Source organism: Pinus tabuliformis, chromosome 3_1 (assembly GCF_031772625.1).
Source record: "Pinus tabuliformis cultivar Carrire ecotype Pingquan chromosome 3_1, CPIR1, whole genome shotgun sequence".
NCBI lineage: Eukaryota > Viridiplantae > Streptophyta > Pinopsida > Pinales > Pinaceae > Pinus > Pinus tabuliformis.
The window spans coordinates 32,692,296-32,712,599 of record NC_142301.1 but is presented as its reverse complement, the minus strand read 5'-3'; the positions used below and the strand labels follow the sequence as shown (position 1 = coordinate 32,712,599).

The 20,304-nt window shown below is 39.7% G+C and overlaps 1 protein-coding gene across 1 annotated transcript in view; it reads left to right on the top strand.

Moving 5' to 3' along the window:
- Nucleotides 1-20,304, top strand: part of LOC149185620 (uncharacterized) — a 157,579-nt gene that overhangs the window by 106,132 nt on the left and 31,143 nt on the right. Inside the window, exons 2-4 of the mRNA XM_089409099.1 lie at nt 16,041-16,267; nt 16,403-16,487; nt 16,722-16,789. Coding sequence (XP_089265225.1) covers nt 16,073-16,267; nt 16,403-16,487; nt 16,722-16,789 — 348 coding nt within the window. The 5' untranslated portion in view covers nt 16,041-16,072. The remainder of the gene's footprint in view (nt 1-16,040; nt 16,268-16,402; nt 16,488-16,721; nt 16,790-20,304) is intronic.

Genomic DNA, 20,304 nt, shown 5'->3' with positions numbered 1-20,304 from the left:
TGACCCAAAGTTGTGAAACTTATACAACCTTGTGGAATCATCAGCAAGACCAGTAGCTAGAATCTGTTTAGGATCTTTTAGATCCTTGATTACAACATCATGAGGTGAAAATTCAACAATTTTACCTTCACCTGAATGAGTTATCTGATAGACAGATAGAAGGTTGCAGGATAAGGTTGGAACACATAATACATCATTAAACTGACCATTGTCTAGATGAACAGTTCCAGTCCCTACAACATTAAGAGATCTATCATCACCAACATATATATTTTTGGTGTTACAATCATTTAAAGAAGAAAACATGGCTTGGTTTTTGGCCATGTGATAAGAGGCTCCAGAATCAATGAGCCACTCATGAGAATGAGAAGAAGAAGAAGATACATTTAATGCATAACCAGACTGAGATGATTGACAACGACATGCAGAAAGTGCCATTCCGGAAGTTGAAGTTGAAGTAGGCTCCACATGGATGTTATGTTTCTTCATTGCGGCTTCCAAGGCTTCCATCTTCTTAAAGCATTTAGATTCTAAGTGGCCATCTCGATTACAAAAGTTACAATGTCTATCAGTCTTCTTCCATTTGTTTTTATTGGTCTTATCATTTTGCTGAAATGATCTTTCATTTTGAGGCTGAGTTGGTTTAGGACCATTCTTTTGAGGATATGACTTCTTAGGATTCTTTGAATTTGGTTGCTGCTGGGCGGCTAACGCTTTCGTGGAAGAGTTTCCAAGATTAAGAAGACCAAGGTGTAAGAGTTTTTCTTGTTCTCTTATTAAGGAATCACAAAAGGAGTCAAAGGAAGGGGCCTTGTAGTCTTTTCCTTGACAAATGAAAGCTTCCCTTGTAGAATGGAAAGTGGAAACAAATACAGAGTAGGCTGGTCCCAACTTAGTAAGGATGGAATAAATAAGGTTACCATCTTCTTTCTTAACTTTAACACCTTCCAAGAGATATCTAAGGGTCTTGAATTTGGACAAGAAATCTTCAATGCAAGAAAAATTATTAGGATCCAAAGTAAGCAACTCATTTTCAAGTTGATGGGCTCTAATTTCATTTTTAATCCCAAAAACTTTAGCGAGTTTTTCTAATGCTTCATGAGGAGTCTCAAGTTCTGCAATGTGGAATCTAAGATCAGGAGAAATAGACATCCCTATCAAACCACGTGCTTGATCTTGTCTATTTTCCCATTTTGCAGCCTTGTCTTCATCTTTTGGTTTCTTCTCTTGGTCTGTGGCTATTCTGAAGAGACCTTTACTTCTAAGTAAATCTTCCATGTAGGCTACCCATTGGAAGTAGTTAGTGCTGTCAAGAATGACTTGGCATGGACTTTCCATTTTTTTTAAAAAAACTGAAGCTGAAGATGCTGAAAGTAAGTGTTCCAATGGATAGATCTCGAAAAAATAGGCGGTTTTAAAAAAAACGGCTCTGAAAAAGGCTTCCGGATGAAGAAGTTATGGCTTTTTGAAAAAAAATTGTTGACGTTGCCGGCAAAGTGCGCGAATGTGCGGGAATGAAAAAATCCGCCCCCACAAAATGGAGACTTGAACCCAAGACCTCTACTCTCTTAAAATAGCTTTGAACCAATTGATCTATACAAAAAATTTGAGAGAGAGAGAGAGAGAGGGGGGGGGGGGGGGCCTTGGTTTGCGTGCTTGCCTTGAGAAAGCTCTTTTTCCCTACAAAACACAAAACACAAAACCCAACACGAATATGCAAAGAAAAACGAACCTTGCGGCTCGAAGTTAGCTTTAGCCAAAAAACTAGAAATTTAAAAAAAAATCTCAAAGTTAGCTTTAGCCGAAAAACTAAATATTTTTCTCAATGTTTCTGATTTTCCGAGATCACACTAAGGTGCAGGGAAAAGAGCATACGCATGAGAAAAATCCTTCCTTTCTGTTTCTGATTTGCCCAGATCGCACAGAGTCGCAGGGCAAAGAGCATACGCAGAAATGAAAGGTATAGATCCGGTTAAAAAAAAGGCTAAATAAACCGAAACCGAAATAAGCAGAGAGAAAATAACAGTAAACTGCAAAAAACACTGTATACCTCCCGATCTGAAAAATGACGCAGCTAGGGCTACCGGAAACCTTTTCGCGTGAAACGAAAGGGGTTCCTCACTGGAACAGATGCTCCGAACGCAACAGAGCAGTCCTCTCGGCCCGAAAGCAGTCAGAAACAGCAGATCTAGGAAACGACAGCCGCATGCAGTTCTACCGGCTTCAGATTTGGATCACCAACGGACGCGGCCCTCAAATAGCTCTGATACCATGTAGGAATTTACAGGGTAAGTTCCTCAGAAAGAATACCAAAAGGACACCGCTCACAACCAGATCACAGATCAATACACCAGTATTTTTGACGTGGTTAAAACCCTCAAAGAGGGAAACAGTCCACGGCCTGTCCCAACGTGGGTACTACAGGCAATTTATTAATCAAAGAATGAAAATTTACATAAGCTTCTCTCATGCACGGATTACCCGAACAATGACCCTCCATGCGCTTTAAATAGAACTCATGGACCAATCGGGTGTCAAGCCACGGATCAAGTGTCGGTAATACCGAGGAGAGAATGAACCGTCGGATCACTACATATCGTGACCGTCGGATTGTAAGTTACAAAATGTACAACGGTAAAGAAACACACTTTACCTAACTCTATACCTAACTCTATACTAGACCAAGTTGAACTTAACTATTTCCTATGTGTCAGAATATCCTAACACAACTGTACCTTATAATCCCCAATAGAATGGTGTACCAGAAAGAATGAATAGAACAATCTTGAATATGGTACGATCCATGCTTTTCTTCAAAAATGTAAAGATAATGTTTTGGGCTGATGTTGTTCTATGTGCTGCATATATAAAGAATAGATGTCCATCTAGTTCTATAAGAAACAAGACTCCTTGTGAATTGTGGTATGGACATGTTCCTTCGGTAAAACATCTCAGGATCTTTGGTTCCACCTATTATGCTTTAATACCAAAGGTACATAGAAACAAACTTGGTGCTAGAAGTCGTAAGTGTATCTTCCTGGGGTATTCAAACACCTCTAAAGCATACCGTCTCTATGATGAAGCAAATAAAAAGTTTGTTGTATCTAGAGATGTCATTTTTCTTGAATCATCCAAATCTGACAGTGTTGTTGAGCGGCAACTTGATCGCTTGGATAGATTCACAAAAACGAAATCATTTCAAGAGTTTGATAATCAGATTCCACATCTTGAAGGGGGGATTCCTATACTAGATCAACATGTGGAATCTTCTTCTGAAGAACAATCTCCCCTGCATGAAAATCCAACGCCGGATGATCCTTTAAGTGATGTAATTGATAGAATTGGGAGACTCAATCTTGATTCAGTCCCAACTCAATCAACAAAGCAGCCTCGACCATCTCAGAAAGGTCCCCCAAAGTGGCTGACAAAAACACTTGAAAGTGTTCATCCTGATGAAATTGGAAAAACAGGAACCAGAAATTCAAATCGACAAAATGGAGGTGATGTAGATGACTCTAATTCACCTGTTGATATGGATGTTACTTATGATTGTGAATTGAACTTGTCTACAGATTTTGAACCAACTTCCTTCAAAGAAGCTGCTTCTCATGATGAATGGAAAGAAGCGATGAAAAAGGAGTATGATGCCCTCATAAAGAATGGCACTTGGAAGCTGGTTGACCCTCCATTTGGAACCAAACCAATTGGCTGCAAGTGGGTCTACAAGAACAAGTACAAAGCTGATGGCTCACTTGACAAGCACAAAGCTAGGCTTGTGGCAAAAGGTTTTGCACAGAAGGAAGGGGTCGATTATGAGGAAACTTTTGCCCCCACAGCAAAATGGGCCACCATCCGGACACTCTTTGCACTAGCTGCTCAGAACGGTTGGAAAGTCCATCAAATGGATGTAAAAACTGCATTCTTGAATGGAGATCTAAAAGAGAATGTTTTTATGTCCCAGCCTAAAGGATTTGCTGTGAAAGGACATGAACATAAAGTATGCAAACTTGTGAAGTCCTTGTATGGCCTCAAACAAGCACCACGAGCCTGGTATGAAAAACTAACAGAGCATCTTCTGAAACTCAACTTCAATCATTTTGATCTTGATGATGCAACTTTATTTGTCAAGAAAGTTGGCAAAACAGTTGTATATCTTGTGGTATATGTAGATGATCTTTTAATGACAGGGAACAATGAAAGCTATATTGCATCCATAAAGAAAGAATTAGGAAAAAGTTTTGAAATGACTGATTTGGGCTATGTTCATTATTATCTTGGCATTGAAGTAACCCAACATCCAAAATCCATATTTCTTTCTCAAAAGAAATACATTGGAGATTTGTTAAACAGATTTGGCATGACAGAGTGCAATCCTCTTTCTACTCCAATGGAACAAAACTTAAAGCTCACATCTATTGAAGGAAAGGAATTTGAGGATGCAACAAAGTATAGACAGCTTGTAAGAAGTCTCATCTACCTCACTACTACCAGACCAGACATTTCATTTGTTGTTGGAATCCTCTCCAGGTTTATGCAAAAGCCGTGTGAGGGACATTGGTCTGCTGCAAAAAGAGTTCTAAGGTACTTGAAGGGAACTCAAGACCTTGGAATCAAGTATACACAGGTGGACGACTTCAGCTTGATTGGATACTTTGATTCAGACTTCGATGGAGACAAAGAAACTGGGGTATCTACTTTAGGATATGCTATGAGTCTTGGATCAGGAGCTGTCTCCTGGAGATCACGCAAACAATCAGTTCCAGCAGATTCCACAACAGAAGCAGAATACGTGGCAGCAGCTGAAGCAACGAAAGAAATTGTGTGGCTCAGGAAAATTCTTGAAGATTTGCAGGTAAAACAAGTACAATCAACTCCACTCATGATTGATAACACCTCTGCAATAAAGTTGGCCAAGAACCCAAAGTTCCATGATCGTACTAAGCACATCAATACTAAATATCATCTGATCCGACATCATGTTGAGGCCAAAACAATCCATCTCCGTCATTGTTCCACAAATGAGCAAATTGCAGACATCTTCACCAAAGCGCTTGGAAGAGAAAAGCTTGAAAGATTCAGAACGATGCTTGGACTCACCAACATCCCTTCAGATTAAGGGGGGGAATTGTTGACACCTAATCCTCAGCGGTTGGGTGTACCCGGAATGTGAACAATCATCAAGAAGATGAACTGATCAGTCACATTCATGTATATAAACAATAGTTACCTAATGAAATATATCAATCAGTTTTTTCTGCCAAGTCTGGAGTTACCCTGGCCTGACACGGTTAACCTTCCAAACGGACCCGAAATGCAATTAGGCGGTGTCTTTATCAGGCTTTGGGTCTGAAGGTGCAGTTAAGTTCCGCGCATGTTGTACAGTCCTTCCGAGATCGCCTGCATCTGGTGTATTTCGGGTGGTTAAACTGCTTGGAGGTTATCTCCCCAATCGGACCCGAAATGGTTTCTAAAGGTGGTTCACTCTTCTTTTCGGGTCCGTGTTAGTTGTTAAAGTGTGAGCATGACGGTAACCCGAAATAACATCTTGACCGATAGATCTTCGGGGCATGATCGAACGGTCTTGTAGATCGCTGGTTCTATAGTGGTAACGTGGAAAGGTTGTATGGGCCCTAGTCTCGGTTTGTGGGCCCACGGACCGATTACAAAGGCTTTGTGGGGCTCAACATTTGTTTGGGCAACTGCTCCTCAATATGTATATTATGTAACTTTTTCTTATAAATGGAATAGAAGGACCTATGCTTACTTTAGCAAAAAAAAAGATCATATTGAGTCGCAGATGGGTTATGTGGTTTGAGGGTCTAAGACAAATGTGTATCCCCTCTTTGAGTCTTGTAAATGAAAAATCATATGTATTAGGTGGTTGGAAAAATAATTAAATCCCTGATGTGTAAATTAATTATTTTTCCTGACAAAATAAAATTAAATCCTAAGCTAGAAGACTAATTAATTAGAGTTAAGTTAAATTGTCTTAGGAAAATAAATTCTCCAAATAGAAAAGTTCGTGGGTTTTAAAAGAGTCAATTATTAAAGGTCCTCCACCAAAGGAATGTTGTATTTTTCAGGAAAATTTGAACCCTTGGACCTTGGTGGTTAGGTCAAAGTCAATTTTTTAAGGAAATTAGCTCAAAATAATTAATTTTGAGCTAATTAAAAAGGAATTAAATGATAAATTCGAAAATTCCTCAAAAATAAAAAATCAAGGGCCAAGATTAAAAGATCTTGAATTGTTTATCAATGACCATGATTATTTTGACAAGGATCAAAGAAACTAGCCGTTATTTTTCCACTGGGAGGATTTATTTATAAATTAGAGAGCTAGTTGAGTCTCTAGTCATCTTGCTGTCTAGCTAGAATTGTTGTTGAAGCATTTTGTAAACTATTGTCCCTCTAAGAACTATTTTTCTACTATAATAAAAGACTTTGGGTTGCAACTCGAGGTGTTTTTGTCACTGATCTATGGTACGTATTGACTATGGGCTTCCTATGTGGCGCTTTATATTATTATTTTGAGATAATATATAGTGTGTTCAGGTACTCAATCCTTGGTGTCCAAGTTCACAGACTGTGGGCAAGAGTTACTTTGCTTGGATCTCTAGTTTTTATACGGTGGATTGAATCTTTACTTGAGCTATAGTGAGCATTAATTTGTCTAAAGCGTTTAAGGCATTTTTTCAAGGAAAAAGTATCATAAAAACTATTTTTTCAAAATCCATTTGAAAACCCACATATATTTTATAAATAGTTTTGTAAATTATTTTTCTAATTTGGGTTGGGGTTTTAGTTTTATTTTTGTATATATTGGGGTTTGGGTGTTTCTATTTTCATTTTTGCAGGTTAGATCGAGAAACCAAGTGGGAAAAGAGTTGGATCTAGGCCCTTGAGGGTTAGATCTAGTCTCTTAGAATTTTTTTGCAAGTTTCCCACAATTTTTTTGCAAGTTTCCCACAATTTTTTTGGAAAATCAAGGGAGGTAAAGCATAATTTATTTTGAGCAAGGGTTTCAACCTTTTCGAGACTTCTAGCCCCCGATTTTCCTTCCTAGGCCTCAGCGTCAGCATCCCTCCCTTCAACGTCTTGGTTTAGGGCCTTGTTTGGGCCTTGTTGTGAGGTTTTGAGGCTTCAGCCTCCTCTCTCTCCTCCTCCCCGACCCTCCATCCCCTCGCCCTCCCTCCATTAAGCTCCCCTCGGCCTCCTTGGCCCTTCGTCATCCTCCGCTCCCTCTCCTCAGTTCTCCATACTCCTCTGCTTCCTTTCCTTGGCCTTTAGGCCATATGCCTTAGGCCTTGCCCTAGGCCTCCATACCCTATTTTCCAAATGCTAGCCTCATTAGTCATAACATTGGCCCTTTGAGGCCATATGCTTCATCCTTGTGCTCCGATCTATTTTCCTAGCCCATTTATCCCTGTAAATTTGCCTCCCTTAGCCTTGTTCTCCAAGTCTTGGCCTCTTTTGCCCCAAAATTGACCCAAAACCATAAGCTGAAGTTTTAAAGCTAAATACTTGGTGGTTTTGTAGGAATAAGGTCTCAAAATTCTTATTTTTCAAGCGGCAAAGTGATCCCAAAGTTTTCATCGATTTTCAATGGTGGGATTTTCAAGGCCTTAGGCCTATGGTTTGACTTATAAACCCTTGTTTTTTGCAGTTTTATTACAACAAACAAATTACCAATAATTAGGCCTTAAAATCACAAACTAAATGATCAAAGTCATTTAAAATTGCAAAATCTTCATTTTAACAAAATTTGGCCTCTTGGGTATTTGAGTTTTTGCCTATATCTAACATTTAAGCTTTCTGGATTTTTCTACATAACTGAAATTTTCTACAGATCTGAAATTTTTGAATCAAATACTTAATAAAGGCCAAAAACTAAAATTTTCAATTTCCGGAATTTTATTCTATTTTTGGAAATATTGGTTATCATCTTAAACTTGATTAGTTTGCTGATTTGTGGTTAGTTCACTGCTGTAATAAACATATGAGTTTTGAAAATTCTTGAGTCTCTGAAAATTCCTAGACTCAAAGGAACCCCTACTGTAGCAAATCTGAATCTACTTCACCTACATGATTTTTAAATTACATTCATCAAGTTATTCTTTTGAATATTGAAGCAAATTACTTCTACAACCTAAACTAATTAAATATTTGATCTCATGAAACAAACAACAAAGCAAAGAACAAGATACATAGGACACACTTGTTTTTGGACACAATAGTCCTCGGAAAAATCCAATGTGGTAAAAACGGTGCAGCAGATCTGGAGATTCTTATTATTGGCAGTAAATATTTGAATACAATCTAGGATGCTCATGTAGCAATCCTTTACAGATAAAATACTGGCGAAAAATCCGAGTGAGTTTTACCTCACTTCACCTGGCAGAATTCCAGTTGATCTGGCATAAGACTGGCTTACACTAGCAATTTCTGCGCTGCCCCTGCGTAGGCCTTGCGTCAGCCTTTCAGGCTCTACGTCGGCGTCTCTGCCCTCTGCGCTAGCTCTCTCGACTGTTCTGACAATTCTGAATTCTGTGTGACAAGAAGCTTTTTTGCGCCATCTTTCTTGGCTACTGCGCTGCCTCTTTGCAAGCTCTCTCCGCCTCGCTATTCTGTATTACCCAGAAATTCCTTCTCTTGGATTCTCTCTGCCCCTCAGCCGCTGAATGATCACTTTGTTCGAATTTCTTAGCTTCCTAGCCCCATAAATCGAACTCTAGATCAATTCTCTCTCTCTCTCTCTCTCCGTATTTTCAAATGAATCCTAAGCCTTCATTTTATACTTTTCCTATTGAGTCTTCAACGACCGAGCTTAAGTCTCTAATCAACGGCTAAGATTAAAACATAACTTGATCCACCTTCTAGATCATTGCCACCCATATGTTGATTAATACCCATTAATATTTTAATTTCCCTAAGTTCAGACTTATGAATTCCATTAAAAATATTAATTAATTTAATAAAATACAATCCAGGTGGAATTTCACCAAATGGTTTTTGGGTTCTTTAGAAATCGTACACCTTAGCCTCTCCACCAATTTTCAAGGCTAGAGCACTTCCGATGCTACCAAAAACTAACACTCGCTCTTAGCGAGGAAAGTGCTCTAGCAACAATTTTCACCTACATGCTGCTCTATTTATGAAGCACCTCCTTTTTGCATTGCTGCTGCCACCAACACTATGCTGCTACTACTACTGTACTGTTGCCCATGACACTCCCACTGCCACTCCTGCATTTGTACTACAACTCCCTCTCAAACGCTACGTCTGCTATGCTGCTAGCAATGCCACTACCAACACTGCATCCGTACTGCAACTCAGTTGTTGAGAGAAGCAACTGAAAAACATCAAAAATTAGTTGAACTTAACTGTGTTCAACATAATGCAATGAATGTTGGAATCTGACTCCTGCTGATTCTGACCCTCTGAATCTTCTGTGCTGCTGCGGACTCCTGCACTATGCCAATTGCACTACTGGCAACCTTTCTCTACGCTGATTAGTCTCTGGTCCCCAACTACTGCATCTGTCCTTCAAATGCTCCACTGCATCATTTGACACTAAGTCCATCTTGTTACTGCTAAAACTTGGGCTCCTGTAGCAAGGAATTGATCCAAGAGGTGGATTCCTCAAGTATCCTTCCCACATGTAGTCCTCCCAGCTGCAACTCAATATCGCCCCATCTCCTGCCTGGAGATGCGTGGGCACTCATGGCAAACTCAACCTCGTCAATCTTTGCTGAAGCAGCCTTAGGATCATGTTTCTCATCCTTGTCCTTTTTTTCAAGGGACACTGGGATGCATAGTGGCCCATCTGGCCACAACTGAAACATTTCACCTTCGAAATGTCCTTTCGCTTCGGCTTCTGTTGTCCCTTTGATGCTAGAGCTGCGTTCTCCTCCTCCTCCTCCTCCTTTGTCTTTCTGCCACTCCCACTACTGCCATTGAGGTTGACCTTCACTAAGTCCCTCCTTAACTCTTCCTGTTGATGCACTGCCCACATCTCCTCCCATCAAGGTAGTCTTTCCCTGCCCAATATGCTTTGGACAAAGACTTGCCATTCTTCCGAGACTCCATTCAGGGCTATCCTCACCATCGCAGTTGGTTGAGGAGTGGACCCCACTGTAGCAAGTTGGTCTCTAGTGTCCTAAAGACGTTGAAGATAGAGGTTCACCCCTTCTCCTTTCTGCATCAAGGTCCGCTGCAACTTCTCTAAATATCTTCCATTGTTCGAAAGAGCCTTCATATAGTGACAATAAGGCTTCCCACATCTCTTGGGCTGTATCCTTGCCCTGCAAGTGTGAGACCACATGATCTCGAACTCCATCGAGAATGAGCCTCTTTACCTCCCCTGCTCGGCTTTGTACTTCTTCTTTTGATCGTTCTCAGCAGGAACAACTACAACACTTTTGACGTAGGCCTCGAGATCATATTCCTTCAGAACAACTAAGATTCTGGTATTCCATATGACATAGTTGGAGGCTCTGTCTAACCTGTCCTGATCTCTGAGCCCATGCGATGCCATCTCACCCACTTGTCGAACTGAATCCTTTAGTCACTGCTTAGCACTACTCGGCTGCTCAGCAAGTGAGAAATTTGAACTTTCTGACGGAAAGTTCGAATGAGGAGAAAATTCCCCTTTGACGTGTCTTCATTCTTTTACAACGGATTTCTGCCTTGATAGAAACTGCACCCATCAAGCACTGCGCTGAGGCTCTGCGTTACTCCCTCTGTCTCTGCAAACTCACGAACTGGAATTGTACCTCTCTGTCGTCTCACTCAGAGAGAGATTTCCTCAGATCTGCTTCCCAGCAAGGACTGCGCAATCCCTTCAAGGGGATTCGAATTCTTGCGAAGTGCAGCGTTCGGCATCACTGCTCAGCACTAGATTTGCTCTCCCTGTTTCAAAATCAATGCTCTGATACCATGTGAAAATTCCTAGACTCGAAGGAACTCATACTGCAGCAAATCTGAATCTACTTCACCTACTTGATTTTTAAATTACATTCATCAAGTTATTCTTCTGAATATTGAAGAAAATTACTTCTGTAACCTACACTAATTAAATATTTGATCTCATGAAACAAAAAATAGAGCAAAGAACAAGATACATAGGACACAATAGTCCTAGAAAAAACCCAATGTGGGAAAACCGGTGCAGTAGATCTGAGAATTCTTATTCTTGGCAGTAAATATTTGAATACAATCTAGGATGCTCAGCTAGCAATCCTTTACAGAGAAAATATTGGCGGAAAATCCGAGTGAGTTTTACCTCACTTCACTCGACAAAATTCTGACTGATCTGGCACAAGACCGGCTAATCCCGACAATTTCTGTGTTGGCCCTGCGTAGGCCTTGTGTCAGCCTTTCAGGCTCTGCGTCAGTGTCTCTTCCCTTTGCGTCAGCTCTCTTGGTTGTTCTTGTAGTTCCTTGCAGTTCCGGCTGTTTCGACAGTTTTGGATTTTGCGTGACAGGCAACTTTTCTGCATCAGCTCTCCCGGCTACTGCACTGTTTCTCTGCAAGCTCTCTCCGCCTCTCTGTTCTGTATTTTTCAGAAAGTCCTCTCGGATTCTCTCTACCCCTCAGCTACTGAATGATCACTTAGTTCGAATTTCTCAACTTCCTAGCCCCAAAAATTGAATTCTAGATCAATTCTCTCTCTCTCTCTCTCTCTGTTTCCAAATGAACTCCAAGCCTCCATTTTATACTTTTCTTGTTGAGTCTTCAACGGTCGAGATTAAGTCTCTAATGAACGGCTAAGATTAAAACATGACTTGATCTGCCTTTTAGATCATTTTCACCCATATGTTGATTAATACCCATTAATATTTTAATTTCCCTAAGTTTAGACTTAGGAACTCCATTAAAAATATTAATTAATTTAATAAAATACAATCCGGCTGGAATTTCACCAAACGGTTTCTGGGTTCTTTAGAACTCATATGCCTTAGCCTCTCCACCAATTTTCAGGGCTAGAGCACTTCCGATGCTACAAAAAACTAATAGACTCAAACACTCTAAAAGCCCTAAAATTGAAATTTTCAAGTTCTAGTGCATTTTGCTATTTTGGGGCATATTGGCCATCTATTTTTGGCAGTTTTATCTTGTTGATCTGTCTTTGTTTACTGCTGCAAATCAAGAAATCAATCTGAAATTTTATGAAATACATCATCTTAAAAAGATCTAACCAAGGTAATTTACATTGCTGGTCAAATTGGAAATTTTATGTTTTATGTGTTGGACAAGTTTCATCATTTGAAGTGGTTTATGCATTGCTGTCATAACATTGATAAGATCTGAATTTTCTGAAGTAGTATTTGCTGGTATAAACTGTCATAAACCTGTGATCAACATTTTGATTGACTAATTTAAGCATTTGGCATCTTGAGTTACTTGGTATCTTGTGGAATATTGTTGAAGTTTACACTTGTATCTCTAAGCATTTTATCTTGTCTAAGATTGCAATTCATTATTGTTAAGTACTCTTAAAAGGATTTTAGTTAAGTACTTAAACAACTTAAGAAAATCTTAACTCAAGATAAATCTTAACTCGAGATAAATCTTACTCATAGTCTCTTGCATAAGCATACTAGATCTAAATTTGCATTAATAATTTACCTCCTAGCATAAGCTAGGTTGATAGAGACATACGATAGCCCTTCTTATCTAGCTTGAGGGGCCTCAACAACTCTTTGGTGGTTAACACGGTGACCTTGCAGTCGTCAAAGCCATAGTCTTTGTAGTGCCAGAGGCATCGGGTGATAGAAGCCTAACAGAAGGTATCGTTAATCAGGCTCTAACTTGCTTCCTGTTAGCCTCCCTCCCACAACCTACCTTGGAGCCCAACTTCAAAATAGTTAAGGGAAGGTTACACTTAGACTAAGCATTTAACTAAAATTTATCAAGATCACTACACCTCACATAGGTTCTAGTATTTGCATATCATATAGGTTAGTCTAACATTCAAGCAGCGGGTGTCCATCTGGTCATTTGGTTCCAATTTATAAGATGCAAGAATTTGTGACTCCATTAAGGCATTGGTCTCATAATAGAAAAATTAATCTAATCATAATCTTGCTTAATTTCAACCAAGTGGCTCGGCCACTCATCCGTGTCTCCCAAATAAGTTGGTTCTCGACTTGCTTTGCTTCACTTCATTCCATAGGGACTACACCCCATAGCCTGCTGTTGGGAGACATCTAGAATGGAGTGGGTAGGGATCAAAGTGACAACCCCCGTCCTGAGCATTGTTGTGGTGGCTGTACAATCTGGGCGAAAACACCACCCTAATTGGGATTTTGTTTGTTGGACTAATTGCTAATTCCCTTGCAGGAGTTCAGGAGCTAAATTTTGATTGTAGGGAGAAGACTCTTGCAGAGAAGGGTCAAGTTTCTTGTGAAGGCCAAGTTGCTTTTCCGAAGAGGGCTGAATTGTCAGTGAGGCCGAGTTCACCCACAAAGGCCGAAATTTATTCTTTGAAGAGGCTGAATGACTAAGTATTCAAGAGGGGCCGAGTACATAAAATCTTCCAGGGCCAAGCTACTCAATTTCTGAAGAGGACGAGTTTGCTTTTTGTGGGCCAAATTCTCCTCTAATTTTTGGGCCGAGTTCTGAAGTGAAAGTTGAATTTCTTGAGGCTAAATTGGGCATTGCTAGGGATCAATCTTTGTGCAGGGCCGAGTTTCTTCAAAGGGCCGAGTGCTTTTCCAGAAGTGTGAAAGAGGGCCAAAATCTCAGCTGTCAGAGGGCTGAGTTCATTGTTACTAGGGGGCTGAGTTCATTTTCTAGATTTGCAGAAGGGTGCCGAATTGTCAATTGGAACGGGACTGAATTGTTCAACTTGTGGAGGGTGTGATCATTTCTAGAAGGGTCGAGCTAGGTTGCCATTTGTCAAAAACATTTCCAGGTTTCCCCACTCCAGCATTTGTGTAAAAGAATTATTATTACAGCTAATGAAATGATGGAGACAGTTTTGTGAAAAATTATCGGAGTGTAGTTGCTATTGCAAATATTCCAGTTTGTTCTCCATTCTGTTTGATAAAAAAATCTGAGTGTTTGCTAATAATATTCTTCCAAGTGTATGACAGAGTTGCATGCCATCTGTTTGTCAAAAATCTTAAATGGGAAAAATTTAAATTTTGAAGAGAATTTGTGCATTTTATTTTGGGTACATTACATCATTAGTCCCCTATTCTGGTTTTCTAAGACCTTGGAGATTCTGGAAATTTTGACACTTATGTTCCTCACATTCTGTAGTTGACTTCTGATGTATTGCATGTACCAAACTGCCCAATGCTAACCCTAATTTGCCACTTGGAAACTTGTATGACCTGTTTGACCAACTCTAACCAAGTTGTAACTAGCCATTGCATCCATTGCTTGGAATTTTTTTACGTGTCATGGGTTCCTCTCATCAAGCTAAACAATCTGAGACTAGGTTGACTTTTTGACTCTCGGGATCTCTTTGCATTAGGAATCCTAAATTGTCTCCCGAACTGTGAAAAGTTGTCTATGTGAGACTGCCATGCATGAGAACTGTTTGAAGGATATTGCACCAAATGCAGGGCCACCTACAAACTTTATAGACTCTAGCATGTGGTAAGACATAGGTGCACTTTGATGTGGGCTAGATTGTCCCATATACCTGTGATCACCCCTACAAGAAGAGGCCCCTATAAAACCATGAGTCCTCAAGTAATGCCAACTAAGGCCCTCCAATCCTATACAGGGCAGAAGGAACCTGAGATGAACTTCAAGGGACTAGTCATGGTTCAACCGACACAAGAAGATACAAACGATAAGACATAGGTCTAGGATGCCTAATACAAAGGCTCACATGGTCGGTAGAATTCTTTTGACTTGTGACCTTGTGCTTACAATGGTGGTGAAATATACTACAAAACTTTTGTATGTACCCCTTCTGACATGATGGGTAACGAGACCCTCTTAAAATTTGACAATTCTGTTCAATGCTTAGAAGATAACATCATCTTTTGTCATCAACAACTACAGCTACAAGAACAAAGAAGCATGAGAAGGCATTACTTTCATTAAATATGCTTTGAGGACAAAGCTAGGGGAAGGCAATGTAATGAACATTGTATGTGTATATATAGTTGAAGTGTGACATCCTAACTAAATACATGACCTAATGAAAGGACATGATGCATCAACCTCATGATCCATCAATGTATATATATACTGTCACGTAGTCATTGTAATCATTCATATCTTATTCATTATATTTATATATTTTGTCCTATGTGGATTTCAGTTATCTATCCTTTTTATGTTGGATATTTCTTTAGTAAATGAACTTGTTCATTTCATACTTCTGTCTATGGTTTACTCTTGCATTTGTTTTTTTCCCTACTTACTTTTTGTATCTAGGAGATGCATTTGGCACTCCCAAATTGCACTATGACATGATGTACTTTCTAGTCCCTTTGACCTATTTTGGTCATTTTCGGATGTTAAACTTAATTTCGTTTTTTTTTTTCCTTTCTGTTTTTTAGATATTTTTTTTACCTTATATTTGAATCATTTTTTTTCGCTATATGATAAATCTAGAAGACATTTATAAATGTTTTAAATATTTTTTGACCTATATTTGAATCATTTTTTCCTCTATATGATAAATCTAAAACACATTTATAAATGTTTTAAATACTTCTTGAGACAACCAATAGTGTACTTTATCTACTAGGTATTTGGGGGCCTTCAATACATAGATGTCGTATTTCCTATAAATGGCTAAATCTCTACTTGCAATTTATGGACAGGTTAGGGAAATAATGTTTCTTTTCAAGCATGGATTAAATTTCATTTAAATGTTGGTCATTCTATTTTGGATGAGAGCTAATTAATTGATTTGTTTTCCATCACTATCAACAATTTTTCATAATTGTTTACACGATGAAAATTATTTCCACATTAGAAGCTTATCAAATCAGTCTGATCATCTTGTTCCTTGTATTATTTTTCTCACAACCATATATATGATACATTGTCGTGTGTTGAAACTGGCCAGAGTTGAATGACGTCAGGACAGGCAGAGTGTTAATGTTTGCAGTGTACATCCAAATGTGGCATATACCTTGTCAAACACAAGCAATCTCTTGTAGACGCATGGTTTCTTGTCCATTACAACAGCTGGGATACTCATACATTCATGGTTCTTTGCATGATAGGCCAAAGCCCTGGCTAATTGTTGGTTTAGGCAATCCAGGGCAGAAGTTTGAAGGCACAAGGCATAATGTACTTCCAATCTTTTCATTTTCATATTTCTATGATTGACTTGAGACGAATTGATTTACATGTTTTTACTGAAGTTCTGCATTGATTGACTGGACTTAGAATGCAACTTTTGTTTTGATCTGATATTCCATTCAGGTTGGCTTTGAGATGATTGATTCTATTGCTCAAACGGAAGGGATTTCTATTAACATAACTCTTTGTAAAGCACTATGTGGAAAAGGTAGATGCTGTTCTTCACAGAATGCTTTTCAATGATGACAGATTATGAGCTTGCAATTATGCATGAGCTTTGGAATTGTTTTGAAGCTTATTTGTAAAACCCTTGCCTGCTTGTTTACCTTTAACTACAAGGACATTATCATTATATGTCAAGAGCCTAGTTTCCTCTAGCTTATCTATTTCTTACATGGTTCTTCTGAGGTTTTATAATTTATTAGATAATTTTTTTATGTAGGCCATATTGGTAATACACCAGTTCTTCTTGCCAAACCCCAAACTTTTATGGACCTGAGTGGCGAATCTGTAAGTATTAAAGAATATTTTCACCTCAGCATTTCCTTCAATTTTTCAATGTTATAGCCTTTTTTGGGTTAAGTATTTTCTCTCTAGAGATTGTTGAAGTCATAAGAGAGAGTAGATCTACAGTAATCTTTTTACTGAACCCTAAGTCATATAAAGAAAGCTGCAGTTTTGTAATAATGGAGGATGTTCACGTACCATAAATTCACCAAGATAGATCAGCCATAACCTATTGAAATATGTAACTAGGTTTGATCTTCATAATGACATATGTACTCATGAATTTATGTATTTGATGTAAAGAGAAAAAGATTTATTATTGTCATTCTTGATGGGTTTCAAGCTCAAGGTAAATTTATTTATAATTCAAGCACCCATTGAGTACTTTTAGGGCTTGTCATTGAGTCATTTTCATGTATGGAAAACCCTTTTGGGCATTGTTACCGCTCAAACTAGTAGGGGTCCTAGGATGGGTTGCTATAGAGCAACTACTAGGTCAAGGACAACAATGGAGCGATAGCCCATTGTCACCTCAGCTAAGGCTCCCTGCTCTTTACGAAATTTCATCGATGGGAGGAGTCCCGGTATATGAGGAATCACGAGAATATATGGTCAATGATAAGATAAATGATTCCTAGGCCTATTCGCAAGAGAGACTCAACAAAATGGGTTTCTTTCTTTAGAAGCAAGGAGATAGGCTCTCTAGGAAGGGCTAAGAGGCCCTTTGAGGATAGGGTTTGAGAGTATGCCTTGTTAAGGCAACCCCTAGTCTCAAAAGGCCTTACAGATGCTTGACTTCTAAGTGATCTTTGTGGAATTGGAGTCAACTGTTAATTTTTGGTAGCACCGGATGTGCTCTGTAAAATTTTCTGTTTCCCACCCCGGTTTTCAGTTTCACCTTATTTCTCCCATGTAGTTAAATGCTCATTCCCATAGCCATACATTTAACAGATTGAAAAAATAAATATTGCTGAAAACACAAATTCTGGAAATTTTTCAGAATGCTGGAAATTGCAGAAATAAAAATCAGCAATTAAAAACAGCCATTAAAACACATTTAAACTCAGTGATTTTTGGTCAACTTGACCTTGGAAAAACCCCCTACAACTCTTGGGGAAAACCAGTTTGAGAGCTCTTCTTTATTTCTGAAAAATGCCTTTTTACAGAGAAAATTTTCAGCAAATAAATTTCAGCAAAAACAGAAATTTCCAGCAAGCAAAACTTATCTGTTTTCAGCCCAAACGACAATCTGAAAAATGCTGTAAGAGCTGTACGGACCGTACGGATGTACGGACTGTACGGACGTACGGATGTACGGACCGTACGGACCGTACGGACTGTACGGTCAGCCGTACGGACTTGTGCGGACAGCCCTCGGAAAAAGTGCAGAAAATCGCCTCCTCGATATTCGTGCTGAAAATTAATTTTTCCACTATTTTGCTCACAAAAACTGCCTTTTTCTGCTTGTTCTTTATGCTGTTCGGATTTGCTGAAGTGCTGCCTTGGTGTGTGTGCCAAACTGCTGCCTCTTTCTCCTCCTTGTCCAGAAATCTCCCTTGCTCTCTTGCTCTCCTTCTCCCAATCTGCTCATGAAAGAATGAATGATCTTTTTTCTCCTTTTCCTCCCTTAACCCAACCCTAAATGACTTTTGGGTGATCCCTAAATCCAATGGCTGAAATAGATTTAGATCAATGGCTGAGATTAAATGCTCATTTAAATCTCACTTTCTATTTTTTAATTCACCCCACTTTAATAAAGACCCACTTAGTCATTTATTTCCAAAGTCACTTTTCCTTTCTAATTTTTCATTGACTTTATAAAGTCACTTTAAAATTAGACTTAGTAACTTTATCACTTAAAGTCACTTTCAAATTAGATTTAACTTTATAAAAATTATAAAGTTACTTTAGGAGAAAAATTAAATTCTTTTGGACACTTTTCCCTAGGCCAAAGATCAAAGCCTTAGGGAACCACCTGTCCTCCGGTACCAAATTTCAACACTCCCTCTTACCGAGGAAGGTGTTCCTCACCACACCCATCTTGTCTCTGAAGTAGACATGCTTGCCCCGTGGTAAGGCTTTGGTAAGAATATCTGCAACCTGCTCATCAGTGGAAATATACTCAAGCTTCACAGCTCCCTTCTGAACATAGTTTCTGATGAAATGATATCTGATTCCGATATGCTTTGACCTGTCATGAAATACTGGATTCTCCGTGAGTTTAATGCAACTCTGATTATCACAGTAAATCACTGAAGGTCTCAAAGGCTGACCAAATAAGCCAAACAACATCTTGCGAAGCCAGATGGCCTCACAACTAGCTAGACTGGCTGCCATATACTCTGCTTCCGCTGAACTCAGTGCTACTGACTGCTGCTTCCGGCTGAACCATGACACTACTGCTGAACCCAACCCAAAACAACACCCTGAAGTGCTCTTCCTATCAGAAGCACAACCTGCCCAATCAGAATCAGTGTATCCTGCCAATCTCACTCCATCTCCCTGCCTGTAGTCCAGACCATAATCCACTGTCCCCTACAAGTACCGCAAAATGTGTTTTGCAGCCACCCAGTGAACCTTCCTAGGCTCACACATAAACTGACTCATCGTGTTGACTGCAAAACAGATATCTGGTCTGGTGTTGACCAAATACATCAAGGAACCAATCAGCTGCCTGTACAATGTGGGATCCACCAACTCGGAATCCGAAGCATGAAGCTTCTTCCAGTTGGTGATCATCGGTGTCGACATGGGTCTACAATCCTCCATGTGGAATCTACTAAGGATGTCCACAGTATACTTCCCCTGCCCCAAGAAGAAATGCCCCTCCTCCTGCCACACCTCCAAACCCAAAAAGTAATGCATCAAGCCGATGTCCTTCATCTCAAACTCCGCCGCAAGATCTCTCTTGCAGTGCTCTATGAGTCTCTCTGCACCTGTAATGATCAAGTCATCCACATACAGCACCAGAATGAGGGGCTCCTCACCAATCACAATAAAGTAAAGGTTCGGATCTGCCTCACTCTTTGTGAAACCCATCCCCTGCAAGTATGCATCTATCCTGGAGTACCAAGCTCTGGGAGCTTGCTTCAGGCCATAAAGGGCCTTCTTCAATCTGCACACATGGGACTCCTTCCCATGCACCTCAAAGCCCTGTGGCTGCTCAATGTACACCTCCTCCTGTATGAAGCCATTGAGAAATGCGGTCTTCACATCCATCTGGTGGATCTTCCAACCCATCTCTGCTGCTATCGATATAATGGAGCGGATCGAAGTATATCGAGCCACGGGAGCGAAGGTCTCCTCATAATCAACTCCCTCTACCTGGGAGAACCCTCTAGCCACAAACCTTGCTTTGAATTTCTCAATGCTGCCATCTGCAGCATGCTTTACCTTGTAAAGCCATCTGGAAGTAACCACGGATTTGCCCTCAGGCCTCGGCACCACCTCCCAAACATCATTCTTCATGATAGAAGAATACTCCTCCTGCATGGCCTCTCTCCAGACCTGCTGGCTAG